Source organism: Mytilus edulis, chromosome 1 (assembly GCF_963676685.1).
Source record: "Mytilus edulis chromosome 1, xbMytEdul2.2, whole genome shotgun sequence".
Classification (NCBI taxonomy): Eukaryota; Metazoa; Mollusca; class Bivalvia; order Mytilida; family Mytilidae; genus Mytilus; species Mytilus edulis.
This window is the reverse complement of record NC_092344.1, coordinates 81,041,548-81,055,941: the sequence shown is the minus strand read 5'-3', so window position 1 is coordinate 81,055,941 and position 14,394 is coordinate 81,041,548. Positions and strand designations below refer to the sequence as shown.

The 14,394-nt window shown below is 32.4% G+C and overlaps 2 protein-coding genes across 2 annotated transcripts; one reads left to right on the top strand and one right to left on the bottom strand.

The window, feature by feature from the left end:
* Positions 1-1,139: 1,139 nt before the first annotated feature.
* Positions 1,140-1,799, bottom strand: LOC139485843 (protocatechuate 3,4-dioxygenase beta chain-like). The gene has a single exon (XM_071270523.1). It carries the CDS (start codon positions 1,797-1,799, stop codon positions 1,140-1,142), a length of 660 nt encoding a protein of 219 aa, XP_071126624.1.
* Positions 1,800-7,289: 5,490 nt separating this feature from the next.
* Positions 7,290-8,773, top strand: LOC139491581 (uncharacterized). Its single transcript, XM_071279341.1, has one exon. It carries the CDS (start codon positions 7,334-7,336, stop codon positions 8,645-8,647), a length of 1,314 nt encoding a protein of 437 aa, XP_071135442.1. The 5' UTR covers positions 7,290-7,333; the 3' UTR covers positions 8,648-8,773.
* Positions 8,774-14,394: the final 5,621 nt, after the last annotated feature.

Below are 14,394 nucleotides of genomic sequence, written 5' to 3'. Positions count from 1 at the left end.
CGAAACAAAAATAGTTAGAGCAGTTGTGAGGACAAACAACTGAAGTTGACACTACATACGTTTTACGGTCAGCATCACGAATTGGTTGATATATATGTGTTTTGTCAAATCACATAATTGTCGGCTGATCTGTAAATAAACCAATTTAGCTCTATTCCATATCTTAATATTTTGACTGATTGTGAATTTGTGTGCCTTGTTTGGCATAGCAGTAGATGCTTACCATGTTGATCAATAGATTATGTTTTTTTTTTATCTTGGTATGTATTAAATTTAAAAAGGATATAACAAAAATACCTAATTTTAAAGGTAAATTTAAAATTGGGAATTCTGCAAATACTGAATTGTTTTACTGCAATGAAATGTAGAATTATTTCCTACAACAGTCAAACTCGGGGAATATTTCTGTTCGACCCTTTTTCCCCATTAATCTAAAACTTCATCTTGAATGAACTTTGCATTTGCGACCCAGGTTTCAGTGGCGGATCCAACTGACTGCCTAAGTGGGGGGAGGGGCTCCAGTCATGTTTCAGTGAATCAGCCCCCCCCCCCCTAAATCCGCCTCTGGGTTTGACAGTATGGGGAAAACTAAAATCTTAAATGTTTATGGTAATGAATTTAAAAGTTTGGTTAGAATAAAATTTATTTAGTTTTTAACTCTCTCTCTTACTTTAAAACTTGTACAATGCTGTTTAATTTAAAAATTCCCTTTTTAATGTTTGTTCAGCTAAAACAAAAGCCAGAATGTGAATATATTTCTATTTTTACATTTATACATTACTACCGTATTCTAAATAATTTTTTATCCGTGTTTTATTAAGGTACATTTTTCACAAACAGACTAAACTCAACAGACAAATATTTTATAATGATTCATTTTATTTATTATTTGAAATTACACTGTTTGTAAAAAAATTGTTTATTGATTATCCATTCACTAGAATGTGCTAATAAAAAAGGTTGAGGTGTACTTTGACATGTGATAATATTTTTTTTTCTCAGATTTCATTGTTACATTTTGTTTGGAATGTTTTACTTTCATATATATGACATAAACTCAAACCTGTACATAGCATTCTTCATGAAATTACCTTAAAAGTAATTAAAAAATAAGAAATTTCACACCTATTTGCATGCACTTATCTATATTCGTAATCGTAATCGGCAAAAGTTACTGACGTTCCTTGGCCCTTCTCTAAAACAATATTAAATTCCGCTATTTCAGTACATTCTTCCAAGTCTTCTTCATCACAAAAGAGAACAGTTTTGACAATCAAATCTTTTCGGTATGATGCACACACATGACAAGAATCATTCCACCCAAGGTTACTATCTCCATAAAAGTACATTTGTGTAACAAGGTCCTTGTGATCATGCTGTCCGAATATCTTAAAATGTAGGTGAGCCGGTCGGAAAAGATAACTCTCCGGGTCTGTTTTATACTTTCCAGGGTGAAGTGTAGTAAATTCATAATATCCGTGTTGATCAGTGTTTAAGAACCCTCTACAGTCGGTTGACATTTCATAATTTCCATCGTGATCTGCTTGCCATATTTCCATTCTAAGAAACGGCATTGGGGTTTCACAGTCGCTTTCAAATATTTTACCATGCACTAGCAAAGTTTCCGATTCTTTTATCTTGTTGTCACCGGTACAAAACTGTAAGAGTGGTGGCGGGTCTGGAATATAATATGGTCCGTATACATCATGACTTGTTGGCTGACACTTTCTTCCTTTGAAAATTAATCCATTAGAAAGTGTTGCAGAAATAAAGATGTAAAGTAAAAGCTTGTGGATCATGTTGTAAGCAAATTAAGACTCCTTAAGACGCAAACATTTTACTCACTCGTTTTAACCAAGAGATATTTTCCAATAAGTCTTACTGAATTCCTATTCTATTTTTTTTTTAAATATGGTAGATTTCATGCGAAAATAATCATGAAGCAATCTGCTATGGAAGATTCTCTATTCTATGGCAACGGACATATTTATGCATGAGATAGCTTAAGATGTAATTACATGGCTTTGTTTGACAGAACTATTGACGTTATACTAACTTTGTTCAGTGGCGTGAAATACTCGTAGAAACGTACAAACCAATCTATTCCTAATCAGAACACAGAACAACAAACCTTGTCAAAAGACAAAGAATTGCTGAGATATATTTGTCAATGTGATAATTGGTTCGATTGTGTCATGGGATAACGTCCTTTGTGCATATAAAGGCATCAGCTGATTATTTCCAACTGTGAAAATGTATTAGAAAGTGTAAAACGAAGATGTGAATCAAAAAATATATCTTAATCATGTTTATAGTTTTTCCTTCAGTTAATCATTTGTTTCGATTAATAAAAACAATATAAAACATTCCTTCAGTTAACCATTTGTTTTGATTAATAAAAAAAAAAAAAATACAAAACATTTCAATTGAATGCTGATATCTGAATAATAATGTTTTTTTTTTTAAATTCCTTTGTAGGCATTTGTAACGCAAAAAGATATCATTTCGAGAAAAATATTGAAAAAACTTTTTTTTAATTGACATTGTGAGAGTAATGAAGGCATTCTACAAGTAAAAGTGGTAATTCATACTACTATAAAACGGATTTTATTTAATACTTAGAGTCTTGGTAATAATAAGCAGCAGACAATTTCAATGCCACACAATTGCAATTGCAAACAGTTAAAAATATACCGTAGATGAGTGGACACTCGATTATTATTAATTGCAACGCCGTCGTTTACCTTTTTTTGGCGTACAAATAAATAGGAACTTAATTATTGATCATAGTAACATAAATGGTCTTCATTTTGTCTGAATTTTATGAGCAGTAGATTTTACATGTTTAAACATATAATTTTACATATCGCTCTATGATTTGTAGCTACTCTTAAATTAACGAAACTAATTTGTTGAGATTGTGTATTTAGATGCATACGAAAATATCGTTTCATAATTTGGAAAAGTTATTAGCTGCCCTTGTTACTTGATCGTGAACCCTTTAAAGCTGATGTAAATGCTTTTATTGACATTACAATTTTTTTTAAGTATGGAGGATTTTCAATATGGGAACCATATGTGCCCCTCTTCTTGGTGTTACACATTCAGTCATATGTGGTACACTTCATTTAGGGGGTCTTTGAATTACTAGATAAAAGTGAAAATGTAATGAATACATACAATAAAAGGAACTTTTGAAATGAAAATTATCATCATTATTATTTATTCATGCAAAGCCAAAACACTATTTTCGGTCCAACAGAAATGTACAATGCTGCAACTAACATCATTCAAGGAATACATTTTTTTCAGAATGTAAGTTTTTCAGAACGTAAATTTGGGTAATTTTGTAAATTTATGTTTTGCTCCCTTTTATAACCCAATAAAGTCTGTTAATTATTTCATTTTGAGTAATAAATAAAGGCAACAGTAGTATACCGCTGTTCAAAACTCATAAATCTATGGACAAAAACAAAATCGGGGTAACAAACTAAAACTGAGGGAAACGCATTAAATATTAGAGGAGAACAACGACACAACATTAAAATGTAACACATACAGCAACGGACAAAGCATAAGACAACATCCGATGAGAATAACCAATATAACATCAAAACCAAATACATGAATTTGGGATAGAAAAGTACCGTGACACGTCTTACAGTAATGTGAATTCACACTCAAAAATAGGAGAAAACAAACGACACAACGGAAACACAACGTAAAAATGTTACACACACAGAAACGAACTATGATATAACAATGGCCATTTTCCTGACTTGGTACAGGACATTTTTAAAGAAAAAAATGGTGGGTTGAACCTGGTTTTGTGGCATGCCTAACCTCGCGCTTTGATGGCATTGTTAAATATAACATTAAAATGACAACATAATAATACAGGACTACAACACAAATAAATAGCAGAACGTATTAGGCATATAAACACATGAATAATAGATAACAAAAGGCATCAGGTTTAAAATTCATTACGTCAAAAAAGGGTGACAAAGTTGTACAGCTCTGAGGATCAAAAGTTGAAAAAGGTTGTGCCAAATACGTCTAGGGTTTTTTGCTTGTGATAAGAACATCCTTATTAGATAGAACAATTTATGCTATTGCAAACAGTAAATTTTATCAAATGAATATAAAAGATGAAACTGACGTTAACTAATTACAGAAAACAAAACCATAATATATAATGCATTGAAGACCAACACAGAAAATAGACACACCCGACTCAGTGACAAACCAGGTCTGAACGCAAAAAGTCATAACCATAACGTCACATACGAAGTTTTGAAAAGGTACAATATTACGTCATGCAGACATTTGAATTTCTGAAACAGCACAAATATGACGTCATATTTGAAAAATTATTTCTAAAAAATAAGATAGAAATAAGATTGAATTAAGATTATAATAGAACTAAATATTGATATTACATTTAAACACAATGCACATCGCAACACTAATCAATAGCAATTAACTATATTATATAAACAAAGGAATGAAAAGTTGGACTTCTATTCTGGTGTTTGAGCGTATCGACTCCATCAACATGTGCTTGATTCAAGTACGTGACACTCTTTTGCCACTCAGAATTGATGATTTGGGATATTTCTTAACCTATTATGGATGACAAGCATATAAGAGACGTTTTAGAATAACATGTCAATTCAAACTATATAGACGTTGTTTCGACCAAAAAAGGATGTTTTTCTGTTTTGAAATTATGAACAAAATTATTTGGGCATTACATACGATTGTTTGTGATATTTTTAGCTCAACTTGCCGAAAGGCTAAGTGAGTTTGTCTCATCATTTGGCGTTTGTTGATTCCATTTAACCGCCAAGATAGCCGACAAGTTGAAGACTAAAATCACATGCTTTTGTCTCAGATTATTTTTTATATATACAATTTTTTCTATTGTCTTGAAAATCGCTATGAATAAAGAAAATTTGACAGGGTCAAATATGTTAAAAATGTTGATATATATATATATCTACCTGCTGTCTATTTACGTCAAAACTGTCAGACGACTTTTCTTAGGAGTTATAGACATAAGTTGTAAAATTGTATCATGCTTTAAAATGGGTTTCTATTATTTTAAAAACTGTAACACGTACAGAGATATTGTTATAAAAGAAAACCCGATAAGCAATAACAAGATCTAACAATAAATCTACATGACTGGAATCATCAGACGACTTCTTAATTATTGGAGTTATTGCTCTTTAAATACGTTTTTGCCTCATATTTTAAAAATAACGATAAACACGTGTTATGTGTATCGTCGTTAGAGTCTTAAATGATTAGCGATAACATAACAGAAACAATAGCAAAAATTCACAGTGCACACTTGCTTTTTATACAGTTGTTACCAGAAAGAAACACATTACTGTATTTGAACTTTATATGCAGAATAACAAAGCGTACAAATGTACAATAAACTAAATTGAAGGCTTTAAAAACACAATTATAACTTTATAAAGATTAAATTGACAATTTCAGTCATGTTGACATCTATGTAAATATTGTCTTGTAGTTCATTTTTGCGATAGAAAGTTTATATATATATCCATCTATTACAGCTTTCAAAATAATAGGCAAAAAGCAAAACTTAATTTGCAAAAAAAAGTCATTAACAGGCAATAACTTCAACAAGAAGTCAACTGACGAGATTCTTTTCCCATTTAATTCACAGTAATTATTTTTTTTAATCTTTGTTTAACTTTCTTTTTTTCCCTGTTATTTTCCTTATCGTTCTATAACATCCAAATCTTGAATTCCTTACGTCGTGTTGTTTGTTCATGTTTGTGTGTATCTGTATCTGTGTGTGAACGTCGAAGACACCAATGCTTGCTTTTACGCAAAAAACCAGCAATATTTATGTGTATAAATCATCGAAGGTTGTGGGTGTTGGTGGTTTGTGTGATCTGTTGTACTGCATGTCCAGTATTTTTGTTTATTCCTGATATTCTATAGATAATGACGTCTTTACACTAAATTCATTGGAAATTGCATGTGTAATGATTGATAATTTAGTCTTGGATGCAGGATTTGTTATTGGCTATGAACTAGCTGTCAGTAACTGCGAGTTTTCTCAGATCTGAACTAAGTGTCTTTTTGTTGTTGGGATGTACAAGTACTCAGCCTTGTCCACTCTGTGTTTTTGTTAGATGTATTTCTATTTGTATCCAACTGGTGAGTTAAGCTTTTTTAAATGGATTTTATAGTTTATTCTTATTTTGTAATGTTATACCACTCTACCAGATCATGGGGATCCCGCTAACATGTTGAAACTCCGCCACATTCTGTATGTACGTGCCTGTCCTAAGTCAGGAGCCTGTTATTCAGTAGTTGTCGTCTGTTGCTTTGTTACATATTTGTTTTTCGTTCATTATTTGATAAATAAATATGTCTTTTTTTCCAGTTTGCATTGTTTTACATTTATCATTTCGGGGCCTCTTATAGCTGATCATGTGGTTTTGGGTTTAATTATTATTGAAGGCGGTATGGTGACCTATAGTTGTTATTGTCTGTGTTATTTGTTCTCTTATAAAGATTTGTCTCATTGACAATCATAATACTAGTATATATTCTTTTTTAAATATCATATAGAAGTGTGTTGATTGACTTAAATCGTTTTGGCTTACAGAAAAACCCTGATTTACACAAGAGCAAATATCAACAACTAAATTCTACCTCAATTATCTACCATGCATCGATTTCTATCCAAAGCAGCTCGTATTCATTTTTTCATATGAAACACAAAAGATATATGGGTTCGAATCAAGAATTTGTTTCAATTTTGTGGGCATGCATTTTTCGTTTTCATGTTTGTATATTTTGACTTCTTGCATACAAAACAATAGTTATGGAGAGGCCAATACAAAAGAGGGACGAAAGATACCAAAGGGACAGTCAAAATCGAAAATAAACTGACAACGCCGTGGTTAAAAGTAAGGTGCAGATCTAATGGATAAACATTTATTTATGAAACAGTCAAAGTACGCCAATTAAACAAGATTAACGAAGGTTTATTCTCCATCCTATTTTATACACATCCTTGTCGTCAATCCTGGTTTCTTTTAAAAACCAAAAAAGTCTACCTGTACATTGTTATTGTGTCAACCTGTGATGAATTTATTCCAAGCTTTATAGTTTTAAGATGTTTATTAATTTTTGTTGTAAATAAACATGGGGATTTTCTGGAAAAAGTTACTACGTTAGTTTGTAATTATGTCACATCTAATCGAAAATATAAAAGCCTGCGGCGAGCTTTATACAACATTAGTTATTTATTACATGTGAATTAAAAGTGTATGAAAATATGTTGCAGGTAACACGATCGTGTTTATCATTTTGGCTTCTATGTGTGTTGTTAATTAGTGAAATCAGCACTAGAACGTCAAAATCTTTGAAAGGAAAGCATGTTAAACTCTCAAAAACGCCTACAAAGCCAGATGGACAACTCGTGTCCATTGTTGACATAATGAAACGACCGCTGTCGCAAAATGGAAAATTAGACCTGGCATTTGTAATGGACACAACAGGCAGTATGAGTTCGTATATAAATAGTGCAAAGCAGAATATCAGAGAAATTGTAGAGGAAATAGTTACTTCATCCGGCAGTGATGTACGATTAGCTTTGATAGAATATAGAGACCATTCACCACAAGATAGAACTTTTGTCACCCGAAAGAAAGATTTTACGTCTTCTGTATCCACTATGAAATCCTGGTTAAATTCTGCAAGCTCAAACGGAGGAGGTGATACACCAGAGGCCGTTGCAGAAGCTATGTATCAAACAACTAAATTGTCATGGCGACAGGAAGCAACTAAAATAAGTGTCATGATATCTGATGCACCTCCCCATGGACTTGTGCCGTCTGAAGAATCGTCATTCCCACAGGGATCTCCAAATGGTCACGATCCTATGCAAATAGCTCGAGACTTGGCCCAGAAAGATATAACGTTATATGTTATTGGTGTGGAGCCACCAATTCTTCCATACAAGGACTTTTTCATGGCTTTAGCTTATATAACAGGAGGTCAATATGTCCCATTATCAGTACCTCGTCTTTTAGTTGATGCTATAACTGGGGGAGCTCAAGAAGAATTGTCTTTACGTAAGTTTCAAGCAGACGTGCAACGAGAAATTAAACAAGCTTCTACAGCAGGTGGTTCGATAAATAAACAGCAAATTGCACAAACTGTATTCCAGAGACTACAGAAATCAGGTGCTAAATCTAAACAACTAGTAAGGAACAACAAAACTCTAGATGGACCTTCAGCTGATGCTAAAGTATTAGCAACGAAACAATCAATGGCGGAAGTTAGAAAAGTATTTGAAAAAGGGACCACTTCGACACCATTTAGAGGAGTTGGAGGCATATATGGAGCCTTGGATGAAGTCATGGATGGAGACATGCGTTTAGGCATGAGTGTAGGCATGGATGGAGGCATGCTTGAAGGCATGCTTGGAGGAGTCGGAAGTGTAGGCCCATTCAGAAGCATGTCACCTGGAGCTATGATTCCGAGTTCTAGTGCGAGTGAAAAACTTTCAACAAAAGAATCTGGAATTACGTTAGAACAAATTAACAGGTTAGTTGAAAAGGGGACGGCGAGATTACCGAGTGTTTGAAATGTAAATTTAACTTTTGTATGAACTTGTCTATGTGTGTGTATATGTGAATGTTTGATTGTTATCTTTCTTCCATTTTCTATTTATATTGAATTGAATCATTAAAAAATGTAATGTCAACATTAATGTTCGTTCCCTCGCTTAATAATGTCACATTGCATACAATTGTTCTATACAAAATTTTTTTTTTTTAAATCAATGCTTAGTATACAAATAGTGAAGATGTGGTATGAATTTCAATGAAACAACCATCAGATACCACATGACGTGAATCCCCATACCAAATAGTAAGCTATAAATAGGTGCTGAGATGTCAAGATATCAAACAATTCAACCACTAAATTGCAGGCTACAGACTTGAGACATCCCTATAAAAACATGTTTTTTTGAAAATTAGGTTCCTGACTAATAAATTAATCTGTTTTTTTTTGTTAAATATCAAGAAGTGTTCATAACTGTATAGCAATATACGTCTATTCATGTTTAAATTCATTAAGATCAAAATCGATGTTATTACTAATAGAGATAATATTCAAAGATATCATTGTCGTGTTAAATAATCAGTCAACGTTGATCGTAACAAATCAAACCATGCTCACGAAATAACATCACAGTAACCATAAATTCATTGATTGAGTGATTGATTGGTGTTTTACGCCATTTCAACAATATTTTACTATTTCACGGCAGTCAGTTTTATTGGTTTAGGGAGCTGGAGTGATCGGAGAGAACCCCCGACCTTCGGTAGGAAAACTGGAGTCGAGTGCACCTGAACCGTTCGGGATTCGAACTAACAACCTCAGTGTTGATCATCTAATGGTACATGGTTGCACAGTGTAGATACTATTCTGTACGCTATCCGGAAGTCGCGATTTTCGAAGCGATGATTTCTAACTGGCTAACAGGACGGTTTTGCCTACGGTAACTTTTCTCATCATTTGTTTACTCCTATATCTACAAAGTGCTTTGAACATCTTCGAGGTAATACCGTATATATAGCATCATAAATATGAGTAACTGTAACAAAACATGTATTAGAATATAAAATATACATGTGCATCACATCAACTTGGTAGAAAAAAATGAAATCGATGGACAATTTTGCTCTCGTAGTACAAAGCAAATAATCTTTTATTGCTAATATGTGCATCAGTTTACAGTTAAATACATACTGTTTCAATATTCTTTTCGTATTTAAGTAGAATATTCGTATTTCCCATAAAAAAATATGTTTTCCTTGAGGATCCTATAATAAATTACTGTACGATCAGTCTAGAACTGACTGTATTCTAGAAGCGATTTCAGTTTTTTTGACTGTATGACCAGTCGTGATTTTGAAGAAAAAACAACAGCAATTTGAAGGTATATATGTGTATATGTGATATTATGAACTATCCAGGGAACTATAACGTGTATTTACTTTCATCAGACAATTCAAATATATTTCTGATGAATTTTTTAGACGGCAAAATAATTGCATTTTTGTGCCATCAGTCTTATTTGAAATCAAATGCCTAAAAAGTAATACATGATTCGCTTGTGGACTTTGTACTAGTGTATCGTTACAGTTATCTGTTTAGCTATTACATTTTTAAAGATTATTTATACCGTCCGCCGTTGACCAATTGATGATAACATAAATCAAGCCTGTCTCTTTTAATATAACAAAAAATGGATAAAGACAGCTTTGCGTAGGGGAATAATTCATGTGATATAATTTTGGTAAGTTTACAGAAATAGAAGGTCCATATATAATGCATTAATCGAGTAAAAATGGAACAATTTCAATTTCAGAAAACTTTAATGATTGGTTTAGGAGGTGTTGGAAATACCTGATGGGTGCCCCCATATAATGCAATGTTCAAGTCCGTATCTTATATAAAGTAACCCTATAAAAGATTTTTACTAAAATTCGAAATGGACGGTGCACAATACAGTCGTTATCATTTATGATAAGGAAACCGAATAAGATTAATTAATAGTTATATCAGTGACGGATTCAAAAAAAAGGGGATCCGGCAGTTGTAAACCTTTTTTAACTATCAATGCATTTGTATGGGAACATATATTTGGAATCCCCTTTTCTCCTGGATTGGACCCCCTCTCCATTTAAAAATGTCCGGAACCCCAATGTATTTTAAGTGGTTATGCGCTTACAAAACCGGCGAAACATATTGTACCGGTCCAACGGACGAACGGAAAGACGGACTTCTTTAACTCTATAACCCCCGCTTAACAAAGTGGTGTACAATTGAGTGTCAAAGAGACAGCTCTACATCTTAATCAAAGTGAAGGAACTGTGATCAATTATAGGCTACGGTACGGCCTCGAATGTGTGTAAATACATGCATTTTTATATAACAACTAAATCTGTGTGTTTGTACAATTTTAAGTATAACGGAGGACATTTCTGAAACTTATATACTAGTATACATCAAACATCCCTCTTATTTTAGCAACATTTAAACATCCTTATACTTATTGTAGTAAGTCGAGTACACCCTATCAAGCTAAACCATGTTGCATAAGTTTTCAGGATGTGAATGTATTGAAATATATTTGTGTTATTTAGAAAAATGCCACCTTCTAATGTATCGTAAATAACTTTGAAATCACCACTAGAATACAGTGACATAAAGACTGATCATACAGTTTTAAAATATACAAGCGAGACTGATCGTACAGTGACAAATTCAAACAAGTGTAATTTTCTTATTTCTGGCTTCAAAGATCTGGTTGAAACTTTTACCACCACCTGAAATTGACATTGAATTGACAACATTGTGTGAACAAATCACATAATAGGTACAAATGTCAAAACAGGGGTGCAACAGCAGTCAACATTGTGTTATAATCTGAATTTCTATACAAACAAACAACTATGTCCATAAGGAAAAACCAAAAGGCATATAGATAAATAAACTCATCATAGATACTAGGACTAAATTTTGTATATACGCCAGACGCGCCTTTCGTCTACAAAAGACTCATCAGTGACGCTCGAATCCAAAAAAGTTAAATGGCCAAATAAAGTACGAAGTTGAAGAGCATTGAGGACCAAAATTCCTAAAAGTTTTGCCAAATCCAGCTAAGGTATTCTATGTCTGAGGTAGAAAAGCCTTAGTATTTCAAACATTCTAAATTTTGTAAACAGTCAATTTATAAATATAACCATATCAATGATAATTTATGTCAGCACAAAAAGTGATGACTACTGGGCTGGTGATACCCTCGGGGAAATAAATCTCCACCAGCAGTGGCATCGACCAAGTGGTTGTAAATAAACTCATCATAGATACCAGGACTAAAGCATATAAGCAAATTCTACAGAAAAGAATACACAAATTTACCAAAGCACAATAACACAATGACGGTATGTATAAGTACCGAGCCACGTCAAATGGAAACCACCAAAATAGACTTAACACCAATTTAGAAAGACAAATATAAGAACACTACAACACGTAATTAAGATGATAAACCACGTCAGAACCTATAATCTATACATCAAGACCATCGTGTATGATTTGTGAAGTTCATACGGAATATCTATCAACACCATCTTGAAATCCCTGGATAGTTTATTGCTTTGTTTTGTAGTGTTATTATTTTTCTATAACAATTACTGATCTACCGGCATTATAAAGAAATACGCTTTTTTATTTCTGTCATTGTAAAAAATAGAATTCATAGTTACCGGGCTGGTAATTTTTTACTGCAGAAGGAAGCTTTGTCTACAAGTTAGTAAGTAAGTAAAGTAAGTAAATTTTATTTAGAGTCGGCATATATATACATAATAACAGACACAACATGAGCTCTGGTGAGCTCTTTAGTCGACTATCACATGCAGCATCATGCAAATACTATCGAATAAAAATGAAAAAGCATGCAAATATAATGAAAGCAAATATATTTTAGCTACAGAAGACTCATCAGTGAAGATCAATTGAAAAGGATAAAGTTTCAGAATAAAAGTTGTCCTTACGTCCGCTTAATCAATAATGATACACAATTTTTCATTTTGAAACATCTTTTTAATACATTCTGTCAAATTATGCAATATAAAATGAGCGGTGACCCAACAGCCCTGTACAAAATAGAAAATAATAAATATAAGTAATTTATTTACACAACTTTGTGGTAGCAGTTATAAAGCTGATCAGACTTGAAATTTACTTTGTTTAATAACCCTTTTAAATTAAGATCTTATAGTTTCATTTGATGATCTTAAGCATTTGCATCAGTATTCTGGAACTTTGAGGTTTGTAACATTTGAGGATCAACGATAACCTTATTTCTATTTGTTTCCAGAATTTTACAAAAATGTTTTTTTTAACACGTTTATGTTCTTGGAAATATCTAGCCAACGAACCACACCAATATATTACTTGTTGAACAAGTAATACTTATATCTTAAATAAGTGTGTGCGTTCAGAAATATACACTTTATTATTGTGTTTCCGATGTAAAAAAAACACTTCTCTTTGTCGTAATCACAACCTTAATATATTTTTTGTTTGTTTTCCATTGTTATTTTTTAACATTCTACTCCTTGAGTATAACAATATGAAATGTTCTTATTTGAATAAGGAAATAAAACGGATTAATATAAGCTAACAGCTTGTTTCTGGATGCAATTAATTATTCACTTGTATTGATATGTAAATGCCAATTTGGGTTTTACAATAAAGCTTTAGAAATACTTTTTATTGCGTCATAACTTCATTTAAATTTCGAAATACAGAGTGAATAAACTCATCATAGATAAATTAGTGTATGAAATAAGAAAAACAAATTATCTGCAGATATAACAACGACAACAGTAGCCAATTGCTCGTGCAAATAATTATAATACTAAACAAGGATTCCATATTGTTATCTTGAAGACTGATTAGAAATATTAGCCAATCTTCGTTCATATAAATAAAAACCTATATCTTGTTTGAGGGAGGAACTTTTTGTGGCATTACGCAGCATCCTTATTCTAAAAAAGTTTCCTCTTTCAATTTAACAGTTATCTCTTGTTTCTTTTAACAAGCAGGCTGCAACCATTGACTTGATGGCGATCGTCATTCTATTTATTTTATATCTTACCATGAGTTAAACAAGAATGTTCTACGAAAAAAAACCAGCACAAGTCCTACCACTTTTGATATTGAATTTCGAACAGCGGCATATTACTCTTGCATTTGTTTTTCTTAAATTATTTACCATAAACTATTAGTCTAATCTGTATAAAATGATTGAAAAAAACTATCAGCAACAGCCATTCTGTAAAAGAGAAAGTCAGATCAATTTGTCGTATGACAAAACAGATGTGGTGAGATTTCAAATCACACAATGAAAAGAATGCCACGTGACCAAGACCAATCAAGATATATTCATATATGTACATTTCTTTCAATTAAAGGTCCATTCATAATGAAGGTGTGAAAAAACATATCCCTTTTGATATAGAAAATTCAGCCTTCTTTGACACAAAGAAAGAATGAAAACGAGATAGAACTTAAATCAATTAATTTGGCATTATTATTTCAATGATAGGAAGTTTCCAGACCGTTGTTACTGAAACAACCAAACGCCATAGAAAAAATACAACGAACTCGTGACTACCTAGTTTCAGACTGACATAAAAGAATTAAAGCAAAAACATCTGACAACTAATAATACAAAAACAATAAACATACAAGTGTGTGAATATTTATGGTTAACTATATTAGCTTCTGAGAGAGCTAGAGCTTACGTGC

Excerpts from the sequence above, each read along its gene's own strand:
- LOC139485843 (XM_071270523.1), bottom strand. The coding sequence starts at position 1,799 with ATGATCCACAAGCTTTTACTTTACATCTTTATTTCTGCAACACTTTCT.
- LOC139491581 (XM_071279341.1), top strand. The coding sequence starts at position 7,334 with ATGTTGCAGGTAACACGATCGTGTTTATCATTTTGGCTTCTATGTGTG.